This window comes from Lytechinus variegatus, chromosome 17 (genome assembly GCF_018143015.1).
Source record: "Lytechinus variegatus isolate NC3 chromosome 17, Lvar_3.0, whole genome shotgun sequence".
Taxonomy (NCBI): Eukaryota; Metazoa; Echinodermata; class Echinoidea; order Temnopleuroida; family Toxopneustidae; genus Lytechinus; species Lytechinus variegatus.
In genome coordinates this window covers 4,365,459-4,389,802 of record NC_054756.1, presented here as the reverse complement: position 1 = coordinate 4,389,802, position 24,344 = coordinate 4,365,459, and the positions used below count along the sequence as shown (strand labels likewise).

Sequence of the window (24,344 nt, the reverse complement as noted above, 5' to 3'; positions counted from 1 at the left end):
CTCGAAACAAAATAAAAAACATCATAAAAGGGTACTCCATCTCAAAACTAAAGAGAGAGGAAAACAAATAGACTACAAATGTCGATCGGATCTATCTATCTATCTATCTATAGAAAGAGATAGATAGATAGATGATGATAGACTATTCTGTTTACAAGAAATTATCCAGTCCGCGTAGCTGGGAATCCACCCCATACAGTGTAGATCTCTCAACCAGGTCTGAATTAAGACTAGAAGGATAGGAGATTAAAGACTGGTATCAAATCTCATACTTTCCTACGTTGTTCGTTTTCGTATTTTAATTCCACATTTTTATTTGAAGATTAGTTTATTTTCTTCTCATTTATCCATCATCCACGTAAACGTTGACTGCCGGTGCCGTAAAAGTGACGACTTGATGAAACAACACAACTAAATTGATGAAATTAAGTAGATCTCAAGACTAAATATGGCGAGCCCTCGAACACGGAGAGTGCTAAAAGATTTGCGTCTAAAAAATGGAAATAACGTGAGTAGACTTTGTGTGTTTATTATCATTTAGTGCTTGGATTGATGGCCTTGGCGTGACTCTCTGTGAAGTGTTCGGCTGCGAAGGCGGCGGCGCGGCGGAGCTTCAGCTTGTGGTCTGCTGCTACTACCATGTAGCTGCTGCGACCAGCTGCTCTCTGGCCCCGGGGGGGGGGGGGCACTCAGTATATAATGCATAGTGGGTATGTGCCGCGGAGGGGACCCCCATTTTCACACCCAAATTTCCGTTCCAAGGCATAGCATTTTTGTATTATTGAGAAAAAAAACAAAGAAAGCCGCTCCAAGGCATAGCATTTTGTTCTTAACGAGAAAAAAGAAGAACGAAATCCGCTCCAAGGCTTCGCATATTTTTCGTTACGCCGTTCCGGTCGCATTGATCTTCTGCAAGTTTGGTGAAAAGCGGCCGCAGAGCGCTGTCCAACCATCGTCTCTGTGCGAGAGCGCACCCGGCGGAGGCCGCGCTATCTGCATCATGCACGCTTGCCCGTTCCATAGGGGTGCATATGCACGTACTCACACGCTGACGATCCGTTCCAGGGACCCCCGTTTTCACAAAATTGTAGTTCCGAAGCCCGTTCCGAGGACCCTCCTTTTTACAATAAGCCCGCTCCAAGGCCCCCGTTTTTTGTCTCTCCCGCGGCACACCCCTACCACTTTTCTGGTCGAGTGCCCCCCCCGGGTCTCTGGCGTAGATCTATGTAAATTTTGACTGAGCTTTGACGTGCTACTGAGTGCTTGGTTAATTATGCAAACAAGTTACTACGATGTTGGACTGGTGAATAAGTTTATTGCTATCAGGGATATGCTGCATGCCGGATATGCTACGCTGAGAGAGTGAGACACTGTCTTTGTCTGGCTCCGCGGTAGACAGGAATAACCGTCTATTCTGGGGATTATTGAACAATTTCTGACATTTTACTATAAATTGGTGAGTGAGCCAAGGCAGCTCAGTTCAGCGGAACAACCAAAATACAGAGACTGAAGTTTTTGGTCTAGCTCCGCGGTGGCAGCCGCGCCGTCTGTTTTGAAGGACTTTTTTTTAACATGTTTAACATTTTGAAATTCGTTCAACATTTAGGCCTATATGTTTAATTAAATTTCTCCACGTAGTCATACACAGACGGCTTGATCATGCAGCCACCATAGGAAGTTAACATTACATGTAAAATCCCCCCGACAGTAGCCAGGAGGCTTCTAGTCTGGAGAGTAAAAATCATTTACTAACGTACATGTACGCTTACTCTCAACAAAGCCAGGTATTCCTTCTCATTCCTCTGCACGTAGGGCCCCAAAACCTGAAACTTTCATCCCCACGATTTCAACTTTCCTTCCAAAAGATCTAGCCCTAAAAGGCTAAATCATGTACATGTACATGAATTACAACTTCATTTCCGACATTTCTACACTATTGATTTTATTTTTAAACAAGAATTCATAAAAAAAATGAGAAAAATATTATGAAAAGACGGAAAAGACTTGCCCGATGTTTATGCCGCCATCTTGTTTTCTATTCTTCTTCTCCAACGTTACGGACGCAAAATCGCTTTTGCCTTGTTTATCTGTGTAAGTAAAAAATATCTGCATTTTTGTAGTCGGGCTTGAGGTTATCTTTAGACAGACAAATCTGTCTGTTTTGAGTTTTTACACATTTTTACTTTTGTTTCTCATACATGAACACATCTAGATGGAAGTGGCCGATTGAGACTGAAGCTTTAAGTCTACATTTTTTCTGTTTAGTCTGTAGTCAATTAAAGTTGATTTCCTAATTTATGTGTACATGTAGTTGTGTACAACTGAAGAATTTTCGTTGCTGATTCCCATCTCAACGAGCAGAGACACAAATATATGCCATAGGAAATCTCATTAGTCTGCTGAATTTATTTTATTTGAATTTATAATTGAAATGTCAATCAGAGCATTGAACATATATGGAGATCTTTGACAGATTTTTTCCTTGGAAAAGTAAACAAACCTTTGAAATAACTAAGCATGTATGGTTTCTCTTTTCTTACAGAGCTGTTTTGAATGTGGAACACATAATCCTCAGTGGGCAAGTGTCAGCTATGGAGTATGGATTTGTTTAGAATGCTCTGGGAAACACAGAAGTCTTGGAGTCCATCTAAGGTAAACAAACTAACTCCACCAGATTTATCCTTAAAAATTAGAATAAATGATTTGGAAACGAGGAGGGGATACAAATAATGAAGTCGTTTGGAAAATTCATCTAAACTGAGGAAGGTCCTCTGACCAATGTACTTTTGCAAAGGGCAGTTATAAATGAAAATAAGGGTTTTGTAGTTGTACCCCATCATGGGCCAATCCATCAATGAAATTGGTTATTCTTTTGACATGACTTTTCTAACTTTAGGTCGTGTACCCCGCCCCCCCAATAAAAAAAAAAATTGATGAGCAAAAACAAAGTAAATCTAGCTGAGGGCAAACCCTACTCGCCCCCAAGATCCTCACCTGTAAAGGAGATAACTAAAATTTTAACTGTTATATTTAGGACAATTTTTTTTTTGTATTAAAGACAGAATTTTGTATAACCCTGAATCCCTAAGAAAATATGACAAATGAAATTTGCATTCAAATGATTTATAAACTAGAATTTTATCTAAATCGTTTTAAGTTTTATACATGTACCTGATGGGAATTAAAATGATTGAGCATCTGTTTTACCATCCGAGAGCATGTTCCAGTACTTACAGTCAGTTGTAAAACAATCCTAGGTAGAAGTTTAATCTTCTTGATTTTTTATTCAGTTTTGTCCGGTCGATCACAATGGAATCTGTTTTGCCATCTGAGAGCATGTTCCAGTTTTTAAAGTCATTTGTTATTCTATAAACAGCTTTATAAAACAACCCTAGGTAGAAGATTAATTTTCTTGAATGTTTATTCAGTTTTGTCCGGTCGATCACAATGGATAAATGGAAGGACAGTGAATTAGAGAAGATGAAAGCAGGAGGAAACAACACAGCGAGAGAGTTCATCAAAGGTCAGCCGGACTATGATCCTAACTGGTCATTTCAAGAGAAATATAACAGTAAAGCTGCAGCACTCTTCAGAGATAAGGTAATTTCTTTTTATTCTTTTTAAAGGGGGGAGGGCTATAGATATAAAAAAAGTGGACAGATTCGCTGTGTTGTGGGACAAAAAACTTGAGAAATCATCGTGATAAAACTATGTGCCAGGAATCTTGCATTCCTGTAAGTTTTGTCTATCCTGAAATGTGACCATTATTAATAAAAAGGTACATGTTGGATTCTTGTGTAAAAGACAGGATTCCGACTTAAGTCAAGTTACCAATTTTTAAAATCATGTATAAAACTTAAGTTTCCGTAATACGTTCTGGTTGGGCAGGTTGGTGAAAAATACTGAATGAAAAAGATTTACATTTCTAAACTGTGATAAATAAGATATCTTTCTTTTTTCAACTTTTATGCAGGAAACACATATATTGTCTCTTAAATTCTACCCATGAAAGCCAAGTCTTTCATAACGCGTTTTATGAAATAGTTTTGCTTCACACAAATTTATATGATTCAGGGTAGATTTCATGTTCAATGTTCTAAACAACAGTATTGTTTTCATAACCTTTTTGTAGGTTCTGACTGAAGCGAATGGGGAGAGCTGGTCAGAGGAAACATCCAAAGCACGCAATCACATTCCATACACAGCTAAGAAGACCAGCCTCAGCACATCATCTACTTCTATACACCACTCAAATAGTTCACCTAACTTCGGTGGAGGAGGAGGAGGAGGGGGGTTTAACTCCGGTGGTGCCATGGTGTCGGGTGGTGGAGGATCCGATGATTGGGATATGCAATATGGGATGTCAAAGTAAGATACCCTCTCGCCTTTTAATAATATTAATGATAATCCATGAGATTTGAATAGCGCACTTTCCATCTTGATTAGATGCTCAAGGTGCTTCAGAACAGAACATCAAAAACTATTTACATATAACACATGTCTGAACAATAAGTCAATGTCATTCATTTGTTTTGAAACCAACTCCTCATGTAGTATTAATGTATTTTACATGTATGCAGATTATTGGTAATTCAGAAATGACACTATTACTTGTTTACTCGTTCATCACCATTTGCCTGTTGCCTTTGTTGTGCAAAGTATAATCATATGCTTCGTTATTATGTATGACCAGGGGCCGATGGTATGAAAGGGACATTGCTAGATACCAACTTTGTATTTGCTTTGAAACCAACTGTTCCAGTGGTAGCATCCAGGCAATGTACAGTAATTGTATGCAAAGCGTTAATGATTAGAAATAACACTTGGAAGAAATGTGACCTGTTTTTTGTTTCTCTTTAGCCATCATTTGCATTTTGTTTGTCTTGTGCAAATTATTTTTATCTTAGTTATTATAATGATGTGCAGTATGAAGTACCTTATTGTAAATTTATTATTTTCACAAGATTTCATTATTTATCTTACTTTTAAATCTATTTTATGTATTAATGCAATAGATACTATTATTCATAAATATCGGCTTTTATTCATTCTATGGATAAATAAAAGAGGCTTGCGGGTAAATTTTAAAAGATGTCTCGATGCACAATAACAAATTGATGATGTAAAAAAATGGTCTTTTCATGTAACTGCCCCAAGTTTGCTTCTGATCAACTGTCAAAGAGATTGACAATTCTGATATATCCCGTAATACTGTCATCCTGACTAATTTCTCCTACAGATCAGAGATAAACAAACAGAAGATGGATTTCTTTGATAGAAAGAAAGCAGAGAATGCAAGTCGTCCTGAGTAAGTATTCTGGATGTTAAAGTATGTTCGATTCAAAACGATTAAACGCTGTTCGAACGACTGTTTAAAGCATAAACGATTTCCTATATTGACTACTGTTCGAACAAAAAAAAACTCTCCAAAAGTTTGCTGAAAATTCACATTTCACATCTTTACATCTATGTCTATGAAATGGCCATCTATTGTCCATACAACAACCTATAACTGTTTTGATTTAGTTGGAAACTACTATGAAACGTAGGACTTCCCCTTTTTCGTGATTCTAAAAGATCAATTTTACACTGCTATTAACACCAATGTCTATATGTGGGATCTGAATGCCATATTCAAATTACAATGGCATTTAATTATAGACTCAAAAATACATTCTTTATCAATGGATAATCCAAGAATGAGTTATCATCAAATCATTGATATTGAACTCATTTATGTTTTGGGGCTTTTTTTCTAAACTTCATAAAAATGTATCATCTGCAATTGAGATGAGTTATTAACACTGAACTCAGTGAGTCGTAACTTGAGGCAAGTCAATGAACTTTTGCTTTACCCATGTTCTTTTTTGTCCCCCACCAGTCAACCTTAAATGCCTGTTTATTATTATAGCATTTAAATGCTTTTCAAATAATAGTAATGACTCTGGCCTATATCTTATATTTAAGATATCTATATGTTTAATTGTCGATGTAAAAGTAATGAATACATATAAAATCCTGATTTCAGGCTCAACAATCAGAATTCATATATATGGCACAGAGCTGAGATAATCCTGATTTAAACCTCTTTTGTGGGTTAATTCTTGATTCTTCACAGTAATTTACCACCCAGCCAGGGAGGTAAGTACGCAGGATTCGGAAGTTCACCGATGCCACCTCCTGAATCATCCTCAGATCCTATGGCTTCATTATCATCAGTAAGTTTGAGCGAATTCCATTTCTGTCATACCATGAGTTGCGAACTTGCAATGCATTCAGTTTCAATCCTATTTGAGATTGATTTCTAATCTGAATAATTTATCAAGTAACAAGATTTCACTTCTCTAAACCACTCCTTGAATCGTTACACTGGCTTCCCATACGACATCGTATAGTTTTTAAGTTACTTTTGTTAGTTTTTAAGTCTCTCAATAAGCAGGCACCTTTATATCTGCGTGATTGTTTGACCCTATACACCCCTCGCAGGAATGTACGAGCCTCCAGTGACCCATTCCATCTCACATATAAAATCACTAAGAAACTGGCTGGAGATAGGACTTTTACCATAACCGCTTCAAAATATTGGAATCGCTTACCTTTTACTCTTAGACAATCACCATCTGTTGCTTCATTTAAAAAGGGACTTAAAACCTTTCTCTTTTCCAATCCAGATTTTTAGGATTGTACGTTTTCATTTGTATAGTTGTAACAATCTCTTTTTCTTCTTGTAAGCGCTTTGGGCCATTCTGGGAAAAGCGCAGTATATAAATAATAATAATAATCTGATCTGCTAAATTTTAGGTCGATCTCAGTTTGAGATCAGTTTAAATCCAATTGAGATTGATTTCTAATCTTATCTCTTATCTGCTTACATGCAATTTTAGGTCGATATCAGTTTGAGCTTTATTTGAAAATATCACATTCTTTGCAAGGTGGTGTCTAGGGCTCTCTAATATAAAGATTTACAATTAATGTTGATAATTCATTTTGTATTAATGATTGTACATGGTCTATCAAAGAATGAAAGGATCACTTGAATGAAGAATGGATCACATCGCTTATGTAGCATGACGCTTAACTCTACAACCTGAAAACATACAATTACCATTGCCATCGTTTGTGAGTTTTCGCACATGGATATATACTGGAAGAACACATATGCTGGTGTACTTCTTGAAGAAGACAAAACAGATGGTCTTTCATTCGAAGAACTGAGGGGTATTTCACCAAGATGTAAGTGTGTCTCAGAGTCGCACTTAAACGCCGATGCGGACATGATATGCAACGCACAATCTTATTGATCAATATGCAGTAGTGCTTATCTTCTTGGCATGATCTGACCAATGAGGTTATGTCCTTTATATTGCATACAACTAGGCATTTAAGTGTGACTGTAAGTTATACTTAAATCTTTGTGAAACATCCCCCTGGTCCCTAGATTTTATTGTACATGTCTGCTGAAAACACTGTATGCAGCTCGCTACCAGATTGAGTATAATGTTGTAAACTGACAACAAAATAAACAAAATTTATGGAATATCAGATGCCAACTGTGTCTTAGATCACATAATGTAGCAGAATTTTAGATGAAATAAAAAAAGAAAGAATAAGAATGAATAAAGAATTTGAGGTATAATTACAAGAACTAGCTGTTCACAACTATAGGCCTATGTACTATTGCCTCAAACACACATACTCTGCCTCAAATTTAATGATAGCATGAGCTCCTTAACTTTTTAAATCATTGCAACCCAATTTTACTTATGTGATGTCACTGGTATGCTTCAAGGGTGTGATGGGTATTTTTAGAAATAATTTGTTTTCGTTTTGCAGGGTTGGGCTTCATTTACAGTTGGTGCGTCTAAGCTTTTAACAGCAACAAAAGAAGGGGTACGTATATGAAGAACATACACAACAGTAGGCTAACTCAGACCGACTTGATGGCCAGAATACCTGTGAATTTATGAGAGCTTGTTCAGGCCTCAAAATATCAGATAAATATTTTCGGCATTTCCACCGACCTGAAGCAGACCCTTTTTGGGTTACCCTCTTAAGGGTTACATGTAAGCATACGCAGCATTGTCTGATTAGCAGCCGACGGGGCCTCCCCCCTCCCTCCCCCAAAACTACTAGCTGGGTTGAGAAAGTTCTTGTTATTGATTGATTGCATTTATTCATTTATTTTTCATTTCAAATTCAACAAAAATTGACAATGTGAATAATAAAAAACAACGAATATTTGCTTCCATATTGTATTAAAGAATTCTTGCAACATGAGAGAAAAATCCCATCAAAATTTAGACAAGTACAGTACATGTACCTGTAACGGGTATTTTCTTTTGGGAATATTACAAGTATTTTGCTTTCATGTTGCCAAAAACAAAACCCCTGGTATTCTCTGATTAGGGGATCAGGTTAAATTTCCTGTTCAGAGGATATCTGGTATTCTTGAACTTTGAGTCAGTCTGAATATGCGTCATGCTTCCACTTTTCAAATGAATTTTCTTGAAAGCAATTCCACAGAATATGGCAGGGCTAAATGTCTGCAATCTTCTGTGTCATTACATTGTAGATAATATAACTCTTCACACCACTCTCCAATTCTTCATATGCCTGTTTAAAGCTTTGATAAAGGTTTGATTATATAATGACCATCTAACCTTTCAATCTTACAAAATTAAAGGCACCATTGATGTTTTTTTAACTGTTAAAATCCAAATTTGGAATGAACTCATAGTTAGTGCCGTTTCAGTATTTTTGTGTGTAAATTTTTACCTGCAAATTGAGTAATTGTACAAAGCCAAATAGAGTGATTATGTCCTGACATTTTCAGCCCATTCCATGCCTGAGAAGTATATAAATATTTTGATTCTGTTGAGGCACCTGTGATATAAATTTGATGTAAAATTGCTAGATTTATCCAATAAAGCTCATTTTGTCTCTTTGGTATTAATGATAAAGAGTAAATGTACAAGACATTAAATGTAGCTCTCTGGGTTCTGCTGATGATTCAGTTTAGGTTTTATATCTAATCGCTAGAGGGTATTCATTTGTCTCGCAATCTACTATGGTCAACAAGGAAATTCGTGATCACTCTCGCAAAAAGTGTTCACTAGCTTACAAGTTCACGAGCTTTCGAGTGCCGCTGCAACTCTTTATCAAGTGACAAAGATTGTCCGATATCGTACTCTATTAATAGAGTACTAATAGAGTACGATATCGGACAATCTTTGTCACTTGATAAAGAGTTGCAGCGGCACTCGAAAGCTCGTGAACTTGTAAGCTAGTGAACACTTTTTGCGAGAGTGATCACGAATTTCCTAGAAAGCCAGTGAACACTTTTTGCGAGAGTGATCACGAATTTCCTTGTTGACCATAGTAGATTGCGAGACAAATGAATACGCTCTAGCGATTATTTCAATCCGCAATAATGAACGTAATTAGTTTTATATCTAGTTCCCAATGTCACAGTTTGCACCATAACATCGTCATCTAATTCACAAAATAAATGTGATCGAGTCAGATCTTGAGTTCATTCGTGACAATCATTTTGATTGTACAAAAAATTTGGACGGCTCGAAAATCTTTCGCGATGAGCTATGAAAGGCCAATCATAACGGATGGCACGACAGTGGGAAAGGGGTATATACATGAAAATGAAGTATAATTTTTTTCTCTAACTTAATATTTTCTATTTTTTAATGGAAAGGGTATTCACTTTAATTAAATTTTTTTTGCAGGCTGTAAAATTTGGCTCAGCAGCATCACAGAAAGTAAGTATTATTTTATATTTCATATCTCATATTTTCAGAAGGAAATTTAAAACTTTAAAGGGGAATCCAGCCTTGGCCATAGAATGTTGTGTTTGGAAGGAGAAAAATGAATTAAACAGAATGGTGAAAGTTTGAAAGAAATCGGACAAGCAATAAGAAAAATATATCTGCTTTAAAATTGAGATCACTAATACCATGTAGATTTCAAATTGGCAACTGGGTAAGTAAATTATGACAAGGGGCAAGGACAACTTTCCCATAGGCCATGTACTTTATTATCAGGGATTTGTGGTTTTCTCCTAAGCACCCATTCCTGTGGGGCAGTAATCTTAACCCTAATACTCCCGGGGGGGGGCCATAATGGCCCCCCCCCTCAACAATTTTCGCGATATATCTGCTGCGCGAAATTTTTTCACCTCGCAGCTCACTGACTTTTTACATTCAAGTCTCGCGCAAATTTTGAGACCAAATTTGTGACGCCCGGGTAGGCGGTTACGATATTACGCAACATTATGCAAGTGCATGTCAGACCCAAAATTGCTCATAAACGTGATTTCACAAATCCAATGCAAATTGGGTATTTAGCCAAAATTCATAAATGTTTCATTATTTCTACTTTTACTGATTAAACTTAATTAATTTTGCCTTGTTTATGATCAGAATTATGTCTGGAACAATTTCCATTGAAAAAACAATAAAAAACAAAAAGTAAAAAAACAAAGAAATACATAAGAAATTCATAAAACAATAAAATACATAAGAAATTTATTTCCAAACCAAAGTTTTTTTGAATTACGATTGTTAAGAATGCTACAAAGAAAATTTTTACCAAAAATTAGCATTCTAGGAGCTTTATTTAGTGAATTAGAGCAAAAAGTATGATTTATGCATAAATTAGCATAATTAATTCATATAAAATAAAATCTCATTATTTTGGAAAATTTTACCATACAGCCTTGTAGATTACATCGCACACTACCAGCGTGCAAATTTTTGCGTCGCTCGCGCGATCGGCGGCCGAGATCTTAAGGGGGGGCCATAATGGCCCCCCCCCCCCGGGAATGACAAGAATCAAAATACCCCGGGAGATTTAGGGTTAAGATAACCCAGGTAGTATATTGTTTAATGTCCTCGTGAAAGAAAAATATAATTTGAAATAAAACTTTTGGGAAAAATGACATTTTAGCCATAATATGTATTGGAGTACATGGAAGATTAGTCCTTGCCTTACATCACTATGACATCACATAAGTGGCCAATTTGAAGTCTCCATGGGTATAGTGATTACCAATATTTACAATTTTAAAAAATTCATAACTTTCTTGTTATTTGTCCAATGTTGTTCAAACTTTCACCTATCAACTTGTCTGATTTTTCTTTTTCTTATAAAAACCAGGTTTAATTTGGGTTGGATTCCCCTTTAAGCTTTCCTAATTAAAAGGACCCCCACCCTGAAAAAGAATACAAATTTATTACTAATCGGTAAAATTGATTATGAAAAACGTTTAAGTTCATTTGAAATCTGACATATAGTAATGAAGTTGTATGCTTGTCAGCATAAATATGTAACAAGTGAGCTGATGATCTAATATTCTTTTGTATCTGTAGGGATGAAGAATGAAGAAGTGAAGGAATAAGAAAATGTTATTGTAATTGAATATTTTAATTAAAAAATTACAAAAAAAAACAGTTTCCCTTTGGTTATACATTAGACCACTGTTCGTACCTTCAAATTTTACTCAGATATGCCTCTATTTGATGCTTTCTATTTCTACATTTATTGACTTTGAATCCTGTCTTTTATTTCTTACTGTATATTTTATTTATTTTTATTTTTTTCATAAAACCTTGAACATTTTGCAGGGTGAATTTAATGCATTATTAATCATATCTTTATTTATCTAATATTTTTTTTCTCTCTTTACTGATATTTAATGATCAGACACTTCAGAGAGTAGAAGGTATATTTTGAAAAGAGACATTTTCTTTGAACCAAAGAGAAAGGCAATGAAGGAATGTGATTCAATGAATTATCTATTTAATACATTTATTTGTGCTTACCTCTTTAGACCCAGGAGTATGCTGCTAAGATGAATGAAACAGTCATTAAACCAACCAAAGAGAAAGTCAATGAAGGGACATTATTCACTGATATATCAACAGGAACTAAGAGTATTGCATCAAAGGTATTACACAAATACTGTATTAGAAATTATTTGAAATGTGAATTGTTATATAATGTCTTGGCGCTGTTAAACATGATTGATACTAATGAATGGCAAATGCTTTCCAAACAATACACCCATACATTGCCAGTGCTTTTAACGTAACTTACATGAGGTATTCTAATGTGTCAGATTTGTAATATTAACACATCAATTCTACTTTTTATCTTTTTATTCTTATTATCTTTTTCTTCTTCATCATCTTCTATGTTGTCTTGGTTTTCCTAATTTCCTCTTCCTCCTCATCCTCTTTCTTCTCTTCCCTCCTTCTTATCCTCTCCTTCCTTTATTAAGTATATCAACAGCATTTCATTATCAGCACAGCTAGTAAATGCCAAATTAGTGTAAAATCTCTTTCATTTTTGCTTCTATAATGTTTTGGGAAACTCTTCAGAATGTTTAAAGACTGCCAGTGCCGGGAAGAATTGGTTTGCAGAAAGCAAAAGAAGATTTCAAAACTGAAAGAGTACAGATGCATTGGATAAAATGACATGAAAATTGTTCTAAGTATGTTTTTCTCTTGCTAGGTTGCTGTTAATACACAAAAAGGCTGGAGTGATTTTACAAAGATGTTTAGCGATAATCCCTCGCTTGACGATGAAAAGACAAAAGCATCGACGGACACACCTCTGATGGGAGACCCTGTAGCAAAGGCACAGAGAGAAAAGCTCAGGTATGAACACTTCATTACTTGTATCTTGATACATTTGCCATAATCAAGTATGAACACTGCATTGTGTGCATCTTATACAAAAGCCAATGACAAGTATGAACACTGCATTATGACAAATATAAACACATTGCTTTGTGCACAAGTATAAACACTGTAATTGTTCTCAAGCCATAGACAATTACAAGCATTGCTACAATGCACATGCTGGCAGAAGTGATAAATATGAAGACAGCTTTCGTATGTCATTAAAGAAAATAAAGCACAAACACCATGCATTCATTCCAATAAACATTGTCCAGCAATTTTTTTCCATGGTTTGTATGAAATGATAATATGAACACAATGCATACTGGTGAGTATGAATGCAAGTTTAACACACACATGAGTTGTTTTTTTACACACACAGAGTCTTTGAATGACAAATATAAACACTGCTATTTTACAGACACACACGTCATGCTAATGAAAGTGAGAGTTATCAACATACAATAACATTGCCAGTAAAATCAGATATTCATTAAAGGGGAAGTTCACCCTGAAGGAAAGTTTGTTTTTAAAATAGCAGAACAAATCATAAAAACTATTGGTGAATGTTTGAGAAAAATCCATTCAAGATTAAGAAAGTTATTAGAATTTCAAGGTTTTGATTTCTGACGTCATAAACGAGCACCTGTCCCGTATGTTATGTAATATAAAATGCATAAATTTCAATTCTTAAATGATTCATGATGACTAAATTTTGTTTTCTTTTTAGGAACGGGTGTGAAATGATTCATCTATTGATAAACTAAGCTTTCTTACATATCCTACTGTTAAAAATCAATAAAATGTCATTTTATTGATATTTTACCATACAATAGGTAGGAAAGCTGCTCGCATATGGCATCACAAATTAAATTAATCAAAATTCTAATCACTTATTTATTCTTTGATGGATTTTTCTCAAACCTGCTGCAATATTTTTTTTTCATTTTTCTACTATTTTTACAATAAACATTTTGTCAGAATGAATTTCCTCTTTAAACATTGATTGGGTAAAGGCTTAACTGAACCATTGCATGTTGAAGTTAATCTAACAACACTACCTATACATTTGCATGCTTTATTCATGAAATTGAAGATTTAAAATCATTGGGCATCTGCATTGAAGATTACATTTTTGCATGCTCAAATCCTAATCAATTCTTATAAGGATACTACTGTTTTGTTCCTTAATACTCATCTGTCACAGTTGATATGCTCTTCATTCTTGCAGGTTTTGTGCAATAGTTCACAAATTCATTCATTTATCAGCATCGTTAATATCCATTGCATTGCGTGATAGCAGAGTGTTTGAATCATGAACAATTTAAACCAACAAAAGAGAAGGTTTTTAAAAAAAATTCCTTTGTATGAATTGGTGTGATTTTAAGGATGACAAATATAATTTATTACAAGTATTTTTGTGACCCCTGAAAGAATGTTGAAAAAAAGCTTAAACCCAACCTTCTTATGCTTCCACTGTTCGATGTGCGTAATAATCCCCACCCCACAAAGGCAGACAGATGTAAAATAGAACAGAATAGAATAATATCAATGAAAGAAAAAGAATAGAGGAATAGAATACAGTGTCCATTTTTGTAATTATGACTATTTGTTTCATACTTGTTTTGTTATTTATATTTTGTGGTTGATGCTTGCAATGCACATATCATCCATATTTCTTGAACGGGTCCTTCTCACGCATGTGTATGTTTACATGTAGATCTAGAAGTGTCTTATCTTACTATTGTAGTCAACCATAGATATATGAAATACATAGAACAACACATTACATGTACCACGATGGGCCCTCTTGCTTACATATTGCTTAGACCTGCACGCTATAATTGTGAGATGTCCCTTGAAGGTACTTTGCATGGTGTTACATATAACATAGAGCAGGGCCCGTCTTACAAAGAGTTACGATTGATCCGATCAACCTAAACTATATGGAAATCCAACAATGTCATAATTTTTTACCCAGCAAATTTGCACAATGACCTTGGTAATCATATAAAAGCACACTGAATTTTTCAAGAAAACAATGAATGTATGACTTATATCATGTCTAGAAAATATTTTGAAAGAACATGCATTTGAGATGTTGATGTTGCTGGCTTTCCATAGGTGTGGTTGATTGGATCAATCATAACTCTTTGTAAGACAGGGCCCAGGCTTATGGTCCGTTACCATGTGGGTAGTCCTGAAAAGGACTGTCTTAAATGGATAGAAGTTGATAAGCAATCAGAGAAATTATGTGGTATTTTAGAGACAGTAAAGAGATAGATCTTGTTGTGGAGCGTCGTGGCCCAGTGGATTAGTCTCCGGACTTTGAAACAGGGGGTCGTGGGTTCAAATCCCAGCCATGGCGTAATTTCTTCCAGCAAGGTGTGCTGCACTCGGCCCAGGTGAGGTAAATGGGTACCGGCAGCAAGTAATTCCTCAAAAAGCTGTGTGCACCTGAATAGGTAGCCTAGCTTAGCCGGGTATTAATGATACCAGGGCCGCTGGGAGAACAGTTTTCTGAACTGAAGTGGCTACCCTGGGTGAATATGCCGTTGTTATTATTGTTATTATAGATGGAAGAGGAGGGAAATCTCCACCCTTCTCGAGGCAATCTCATGTTAGAGTCCTTTTCAAGAATGAAACCCTTGAAGCCAGTTGAATTCATGTAACTCCTGCTTGAGGCAATCTCATTTTAGAGGCCTTTTCATGAATGAACCCCTTGAAGCCAGTTGAATTCATATAACTCCTGCTCGAGGCAATCTCATTTTAGAGTCCTTTTCAAGAATGAAACCCTTGAAGCCAGTTGAATTCATGTAACACCTGCTCGAGGCAATCTCATTTTAGAGCCCTTTTCAAGAATGAAACCCTTGAAGCCAGTTGAATTCATGTAACACCTGCTCGAGGCAATCTAATTTTAGAGTCCTTTTCAAGAATGAAACCCTTGAAGCCAGTTGAATTCATATAAAAGCTAAAAAGTCAAAGAAAAAGATCAATGAAAATTGTAGGAAGATGGAATAAATAATAAGAAATGTATGAGTGTCTGGTTGTAAGGAAGAGAGTGGATAAGGTCTGCTTTCAGTTCACATTAGAATGCTAGATTAAGTTAATCTTATAGTGTTGCCTCGTGGAGCGTTGTGGCCCAGTGGATTAGTCTTCGGACTTTGAAACAGAGGGTCGTGGGTTCGAATCCCAGCCATGTCGTAATTTCCTTCAGCAAGAAACTGATCCACAGTGTGCTTCACTCAACCCAGGTGAGGTAAATGGGTACCGGTAGGAAGTAATTCCTTAAAAAGCTGTGTGCGCTATGAACGCCTAGCTTAGCCGGGTAATATAGGAGCGCCTTGAGCACCTAACAAGGTGGATATGTGCGCATTATAAATAGCATATGGGCAATTCCACAGGTTGGTGGACATGAGCTTAAAAATTCAAATTCAATATTTTCTTGAATTTTTTAATACTTTAAGTCCTTCATACATGATAGTTTCAGGAACAAGAAATAAAAAGTTTATTTTCATATGTATACTTTGGAAAAAAATGGTCAAAAGTTGTGTCTTCCATTGTGTACCAAAATACAAGAAAAATAGTGAAAAATGAAATATGCCTTATTACCATTTTGTTGTTGCAACAACATACCACTTTACATATTTCTGAAGTTTAGAAGAGTCAAATTACTTAAAATACACAACCACTTTTCAAGTAAATTTGTAGTACTCATTCAAAAATAAATATCGCAACCTGCTCAGGTGATGTAACGTGAGTAACCGAAAAAACTGACTTTGTTTTCTGAGAGAAAAATTCTTCACAGTTAATTGGTGGGATTTTAAATTCTCTTCCTTCAAACAATCTTTGACACAGTGATGACGATCAAAATCATTAAAAAGTACAATTTTTTTATAAAATTGATGAAGAAAAACTGTAACGTGAGTAACTTTGTAACGTGAGTAACCATCATGTAATGTGAGTAATCAGTAAAAATTATTCAGTTCGGTAACATTTTCTGTGGGATGTCAAGTTTTAAGTCTCATGGTGAGTTGTGAAGTTATTTTTGATTAATTAAAAGCAAAATGAGGGTACATCTCTTTGATGCGACTCTTTGTTCATCAAAATATCAGTGGTCATACAATCACACAAAAAAATTGAATATTAGTAGAAGTATTCACAATGCGAGAGTGCATTAGTAAGACTTGGTTTTGATTAACCAAACTTTAAAGAGTGTTTGAACAACACATTGAATGCCCTTACCTGTAACCCTATCTAGGCCGGGGTATTTTGGGAGTTGATATGGCCCGGGGGTGGGGGAGAGGGGGGGGGCTCCCAGGCCCCCCTTGAGATCTCGGCCATTGGCTGCACGATCACGCCGAAAATTTGCGTGCAGGTTGTCTTGGACATAATCTACAATACTATACAGTAATTTATTTCATGCAAATTGGTATTAAGCGATTATGCTAATTAATGCATAATTAGTAAGCAAAATCATACTTTTCCCCCTACATCCTAATGAAGCTCCAATTGTTCCAATTTTTGGTATAAAATCTCTTTTAGATGTTCCTAGCAATGAATTTTACACACATTATTGAATTTTTAATGACATGTGTGTTGTTAACCATACATAGACAAAATGTAACGTGAGTAACCGTAACGTGAGTAACCATATTATCTGCACCCCAAGTAAAAACCATGTGTTCTTTATTTTTTTAATTATATACAAAGTTTGTCACCCTAATACACTTCTTTGAAATGGATATAATCAACTTTCATAAAAGCCTTGAATGAGGAGACTTTTCACTTATGTTGACTTTTAATTTTATGCATGTCCAAATCATGTAACGTGAGTAACCGACACATTCAAAAGATTTGCCAGGAGCATAATAGAATTCCCCAAGTTTTGTTTTTATACGAAGGATAGTCAGACTATGTACTTTGTTGTGATAAGGAGATGTTTAGTTCCTATCAATAATAATGGAGTTACAGCTCCAAGTATGAGTCAAGGTGTCTCCAAATGTAACGTGAGTAACCGTGGAATAGCCCATATATTATATTATTATTATATTATTATTATTTTCTTCTAAACTTTGAACTTTAGAGTACAGAAGAATGTGAAGATAAATTAATGGATTGCCAGGAATAGGTTGAATAAGAAATAAAAATGCTGTAAACAAACATTATATGAAAAAGAACCCTTCAATTTTAGAATCCCCTTTTCCTCAATCAGCACTTCCTATTTGAATGAATAATTCTGAATGACTCTATTAATGTAAAGAGTCATTGCTGCCCTTTGGACCAATTAAAATATTTTGCATTTGTTTGATGTATGTCCTTAGATAGAGACACATTAATTGCTTTTTCGTGTGTACTGTATATTTTTGTATCATCTTAAATATTTGTATATTGTAGTATGTACTTTAACATTTTTTAAAACCTATGTACATGTATGTGGCCAAATCCAGCTCATGGAAATGGCATTCATTGAAGTTTCAAAGCATCACACTTTTAAGTCTACAGTATTCAAATACTTCTTGCTGAGTTTTGACATATATTTGACATTATACATGTACATGTATACATACAAAATGAATTTCACAAAATACAGTTGTACATGTATGCACTGAATATGTTGCTGACATAGTCCTGCAACCCAATAAGTGCATTTTATGTACAGTATTTTTTTTTTTCAACTTTTCTCTAAAAAATGTTTGTACATGTATGTAACATGTGCCTGACGAATTCAGCAAGAACTATGCTTAAAGGGGAAGTTCACCCTGACAAAAAGTTTATTGTAAAAAAAGCAGAAAAATAATGAAAAAAATATTGCCAAAGGTTTGAGAAAAATCCCTCAAAGAATAAATATAGTTATTAGAATTTCAATTATTTGATTTATGACGTCATATGCGAGCAGCTTTCCTACATACCTTATTGTACAACGTCAATGAAATGTCATTTTCTCAGATAATTGAGAATGGTTTTCACTGTACCTTCAGTATATCAATAGAAAAATCATTTTACATATGTTCCTATTAAAAAAGAAAACAAATAAGTCATCTTGAACAATTAAAAAATTGAAATTTATGCATTTTATATGGGGCAGCTCCCTGTTTATGATGTCACAAATCCAAAACCTAACATTCTAATGACTTCCTTCATCTTTAGTGGCTTTTTGAAACCTTCACCAATATATTTTATTATTTTATCTGCTAGGTTTACAACAAACTCTTTCTCAGGGTTAACTTCCCCTTGAACACTCTGTGAAGCGTACTATGTGAAGTTGCCCATGTATTACATGTATTAGAGCATTCTTTCACCGCGTATACATGTAGGTGCTTATTGTATATTCCTTTGTGCTTTTTGTTTATTCCTTCCCTCTCTCTTTCTATATATATCCTACTACCCCCCCCCCCTCACTCTTAACATAATATTGGATTCATAACTCATGGTTGGGGGTATTAATGCATTCATTTTAATAAAACACCTACTCATTTTCATCTTGGCTTCATAAAATATCATAACATATCACATTTTATTCTTATGTATAAATAATTCATAACTTCATAACATAATTCGGCTGCAAATTATTAATCATCCCTGCCCACATCACACAAATCAATAAATAAATAAACATCACAATTTGTTACTGCATACATATATGAAAAATGATTACATCATCAAATTCCACATGTGGCTAATGAGCTCATTTATATTTGATCTATTTATTTCAATGTTATATGATGTTAAATAAACATGATTATGACATGAAATGCAATCATTACAATGTTGGATTGTGCCTCCCACTACATTCCTCCAATAAAAATGCTTTAAATATTATACTACACACATATTTTCTATGTGCATTTTATCACCCAACTTCTCTGTAAATACATGTACATCAATAATCATATAATTATTTACTGTTTGCTCATTTTTACTGGCAATATATGTGCACTTTATTAATTGATTGCCCAAAACGTACCAAATTATAAATACATTATATTCAACCTTATATTTGGCATTTAATGCAACCATCTGTAATTTCTATGATTTCGAAATTTTCTCTTATGGCTTATTCAAACTTCTGAAAATTTATTCTTCCTTGAATGAAAAATGATTGTGTGGGGCAAAAACTGCCATTAAATAAAAAAAAATGATATATCAAAACCATGAACATTTGGTACCGTACTGAAATAATTGGGGGTTTGGGATCGGGCATGAAAAACATTGGAAATAAATACAAAATAGAAACATGGACCCGAACAAGAGTGACACGCCTTTACTGCATGATATACCAACACCACCTAGGACTCCAGACGGTGACGGAGATGATTGGGGGTGGGGCGTTGATGATGGATGGAGGGATCGGCAAGTGGAGGAGGAGGCGGAGAGAGTACTGGAGGAGACGGCCGATGACGGATGGGGATCATGGGGGAACGAGCAGTCAGGAGGAGGATCACTTATCGACTTTGGAGATGAGTAAGTTTGATTTTGATGAATCTAGGATTTTGATAAATGAATGACCAAATACTTATATTTTGAAACTTGGACATTTTGTTGTCCTAAGGTCACGAAAAATGAGCAATTTGTTTTGCTTCTGCTTTGCTACTGCTTCATGATCTTTTCTCTTCAAAAAGCACCTATTGATGCAATCAATAAAATTCAGAAAGGAATTTATTTAGTTGAATAGGAATTCATATACTCAACCAGTATGAATTATGGAATATCCATTATTTGCTGTTTTCTGTAAATTTACATTTTCATATTCATCTACTTAGCCACTGCTGCATTTTGATTTATTTCTTTTGAAAATGTAACTTTTTATACATATGAAAAAAGAAGCTATTAAAAGCCAAGGTGGAAAAAAAGTGATGAAGAAATTAATCATTTGAATGTCATCATTCATCCATATTTCCATGCATGATTGCAACACAATTTATTGTATTTAAAAATCGATTTGTCAATGATGGTTTATTTAATGTAAAACTGGAAGACTCTTGTCATTAGGGGCCTGATCCAAATATTAAAGGCAACCTGATTCCACAATCAATCAAAAGTGCATGTTTGGGACTTTTGCTTGATGTTAAAAATTGCCTTTCAATGCAATTCTTTCCGCTACGTGCCATCAGCTGTTTAAGTGGCATGACTTCAGTGCTTTTCCTGTGCTTTGGTTTTCCTACATTATACATGTAGATGATTGCATTTTATTGTAGTTGTAATGTTAATCAAATTTAGTTTTAGGTGCTCCTTTTTAATTCTGACTACAAATGATTAATTCTAGTGTTTGTGTGAAGTTAAGATGTGTACCAATGAGATACGATACTTCATGTCTCGGACCAAGTCACCAACCTTTAATGTCACCTTCAGAACTTTAACCTTGAATGTCTGCATCAAATTGCAACTTCCCCATATAGCCTGGATTCCAGGGACCTGCCACAAACCTATTAATGCCATGAAAATTTGATCAGGTGGGAACCCCAGGGCTGTTGAAAACTCCTTTGGAAAAAGCTTTTTAAAACTTCTGGTTTGTATAAATGTTTGCTTAAGGGGGAGGGGGGGGCTTACTTTTTTGTGTATGTATACACTGTATATTATGTTGTCATTTTATATCACAAATTCCTGGAAATTATGAATAATACAGCTCTCATGATGAGGAATCCATTCATGACATTATTTATCCCTTTGAACTAATGTTGTCATTGTAATTAGCATAATTAGCATAAATAGCATAATGCTAATGTGCAATATATATACATATTTCATTGTAATTATCATTTCTAAAAGCCTCAAAACATGAATAATACAGCTCTTCGAAGGTTCCCTATCATGAGGAATTCATTTATGACACTAGGTTCCCATTATAACCAATGTAAGGGGTGGGGGGTACTCGCGTGTATATCGCATTCAGGGATGTGCCCCTTCAGTGGGTTGTTTTTTGCAAAAAAATCCTTAGATATGGGTCCTATTTTCAACTGAATTATCCTTAGACATTGCATGGGTCCAGACCGTCCAGTTCTGAATAAAATACTTCTAAGAATCCGAAGGAAACGCCCCCGGAAATGTCTATGTTAGTCCCGGTCGGGAGTACGAGTAGCCGGGATGCAAAGTAATTTTTCCCACCCCAGTTCCGGATGCCAATTCTACAGTATATGCATATTCATGGCTTGGGGTCCGGAACTGTGCTGGGAAAAATAAGTACGGTACCTGTATCTTGAAAAGGGGTCTATATTTTATGGGTCTGTATTTTAGGAAAAATCCTTAGACATGGGCACCTGTTCAGAACCCTTAGAAGTGGGCAAGGGGTTCAAGCCCCGAGCCTCACACCCCCGTCCAATCATAATCCAAGTAACCCCCTCCCCTCCGGCAACTGTACATGGTCTATGAAACTGTCTCTAGACTACTTTATGAATGAATGAATGAATGAATCTTTATTTCGTTTCAAATCCCAGTTCCGGACCCCATTTCTACATTATATGCACATTCATGGCTTGGGGTCCGGAACTGTGCTGGGAAAAATAAGTACAGTACCTGTATCTTGAAAAGGGGTCTATATATTATGGGTCTGTATTTTAGGAAAAATCCGTAGACATGGGCCCTGTTCAGAACCCTTAGAAGTGGGCAAGGGGTTCAAGCCCCGAGCCTCACACCCCCGTCCAATCATAATCCAAGTAACCCCCTCCCCCCCTCCCCCCTCCCCCCTTCCCCTCCGGCAGCTGTACATGGTCTATGAAACTGTCTCTAGACTACTTTATGAATGAATGAATGAATGAATCTTTATTTCGTTTCAAATCCCAGTTCCGGACCCCATTTCTACATTATATGCACATTCATGGCTTGGGGTCCGGAACTGTGCTGGGAAAAATAAGTACAGTACCTGTATCTTGAAAAGGGGTCTATATATTATGGGTCTGTATTTTAGGAAAAATCCTTAGACATGGGCCCTGTTCAGAACCCTTAGAAGTGGGCAAGGGGTTCAAGCCCCGAGCCTCACACCCCCGTCCAATCATAATCCAAGTAACCCCCTCCCCCCCTCCCCCCTCCCCCCTTCCCCTCCGGCAGCTGTACATGGTCTATGAAACTGTCTCTAGACTACTTTATGAATGAATGAATGAATGAATCTTTATTTCGTTTCAAATCCCAGTTCCGGACCCCATTTCTACATTATATGCATATTCATGGCTTGGGGTCCGGAACTGTGCTGGGAAAAATAAGTACGGTACCTGTATCTTGAAAAGGGGTCTATATTTTATGGGTCTGTATTTTAGGAAAAATCCTTAGACTACTTTATGATTACTAATCAAGTATAATATGTATCATTGTTTACACAGTGACACCACGCCAAAGGTGAACTCTTCAAAACCAAAGTCCTCCTCCAAGAAATCGACATCAAGCAAGTCATCGTCAAGTAAAAAATCTTCATCGTCGACGAAGGCTGCGGAAGTTAATAGCGGTAAACCCATCTCGTCACTAGAAGAGACGTGGGACGATGCTGGGGGGTGGGACGATGCTGCCTGGGAGGAGTTAGAAACCACGTCAAGGGCTAAGAAAGACTGAGAACAGGGAGAGCTGTTTACACAAACAGTATGGATTGATCATAGAGTTGATGTTTGTGCTGGATTGCACTTAATGATCAATGCAATCAATCGTCAAAATCAGTCCTATGAACAATCACTATGCTTTGTGATACAGGGATATGGGGACAGGTTTCACGATAATTGTCAGCACTGACTGGTTGTCATTTGATAGTTGTCATAGTTAGTCAGACACCTGTGTTTCTCAGCCAATCAAAGCCAAGACAAGTTGTCATATTTGACTATTTGTTTGATGACAGTTGTTGGTGAAACACGTCCCAGGTGGGTGTTTCATAGAGCTGTTCGTTAGTTACGAACGACTGTACGAATGGCCGGTGATCCTTTCTTTAGTACAAAATCAACATCAATGAAGAAATGGTGTATTATCATTTACCACAACAAAGGTTCACAACTTGCGAGTCATTTGTAAAGTCACTCGTAGCATACCAACAGCTTTATATATATATGAAATGCCTACCTGGTCCCGTTTCGTAAAGCTTTTCATAAGTTAAGAACGACTGGTGATTCTTGAGCACAAAATCAACATCAATGAGAATTTGGTGTTTATCATTTACCACAAAGGATCACCAGTCGTTCTGAAAGTCGCTATTAACTTACGAACAGCTTTATGAAACACCTGCCAGGACCTCTTACTGCAATGAGTCATGATTGATTCAATAGCAAAACCATTATGAGCTGAAACCGATACCTTTGGGAGTGTTTATTATTGAAACAGGAGTCACCTTTCTAAATTGTATGGAATATAAAAATTTGATTAACTTTAGGTCTTGCCAACAAAAAAAACCAACTTATCCAACGTTTGTCATTTTTCATCAACATTGTGAAAAATTTTGTGGATGTAGATGACCTTTAATTTGCAAACCTTGGATAAATTAAGCCTTTCTGTTAAAGAAATTTTTAAAGGACACTTTGTCTCCTATTAATTCTAAGGATTTTGACTGACCAAATCTTCTAATTCATATTATGGAAACTTTATGAAATGTGCATGTTCATGTTGCTGTCCAAATTCATTTTTTTCACGTCTCTGCACTAAGATCTCTTACATTTATCTGTCTCATAAGAATTTGCATCG

General features: G+C 35.8%; 1 protein-coding gene across 2 annotated transcripts; it reads left to right on the top strand.

Moving 5' to 3' along the window:
* Nucleotides 1-269: 269 nt before the first annotated feature.
* Nucleotides 270-24,344, top strand: LOC121430652 (ADP-ribosylation factor GTPase-activating protein 1-like). 2 transcript variants are annotated; one of them, XM_041627981.1, is made up of 12 exons: nucleotides 270-508; nucleotides 2,543-2,652; nucleotides 3,429-3,600; nucleotides 4,133-4,368; nucleotides 5,240-5,308; nucleotides 6,119-6,218; nucleotides 7,834-7,890; nucleotides 9,741-9,773; nucleotides 11,843-11,959; nucleotides 12,526-12,671; nucleotides 19,929-20,159; nucleotides 23,009-24,344. In XM_041627981.1, the coding sequence occupies exons 1-12, from the start codon at nucleotides 449-451 to the stop codon at nucleotides 23,232-23,234; spliced, it is 1,557 nt and encodes a 518-aa protein (XP_041483915.1). In that variant the 5' UTR covers nucleotides 270-448; the 3' UTR covers nucleotides 23,235-24,344. The 2 variants fall into 2 exon arrangements, with proteins under 2 accessions (XP_041483915.1, XP_041483917.1); XM_041627983.1 differs by having other exon boundaries at nucleotides 273-508; nucleotides 19,989-20,159.

Coding starts and splice junctions, on each gene's coding strand:
- LOC121430652 (XM_041627981.1), top strand. CDS start 449: ATGGCGAGCCCTCGAACACGGAGAGTGCTAAAAGATTTGCGTCTAAAA. Junction 3,601..4,132: donor CAGCACTCTTCAGAGATAAG/GTAATTTCTTTT, acceptor ACCTTTTTGTAG/GTTCTGACTGAAGCGAATGG. Junction 4,369..5,239: donor ATGCAATATGGGATGTCAAA/GTAAGATACCCT, acceptor TTTCTCCTACAG/ATCAGAGATAAACAAACAGA.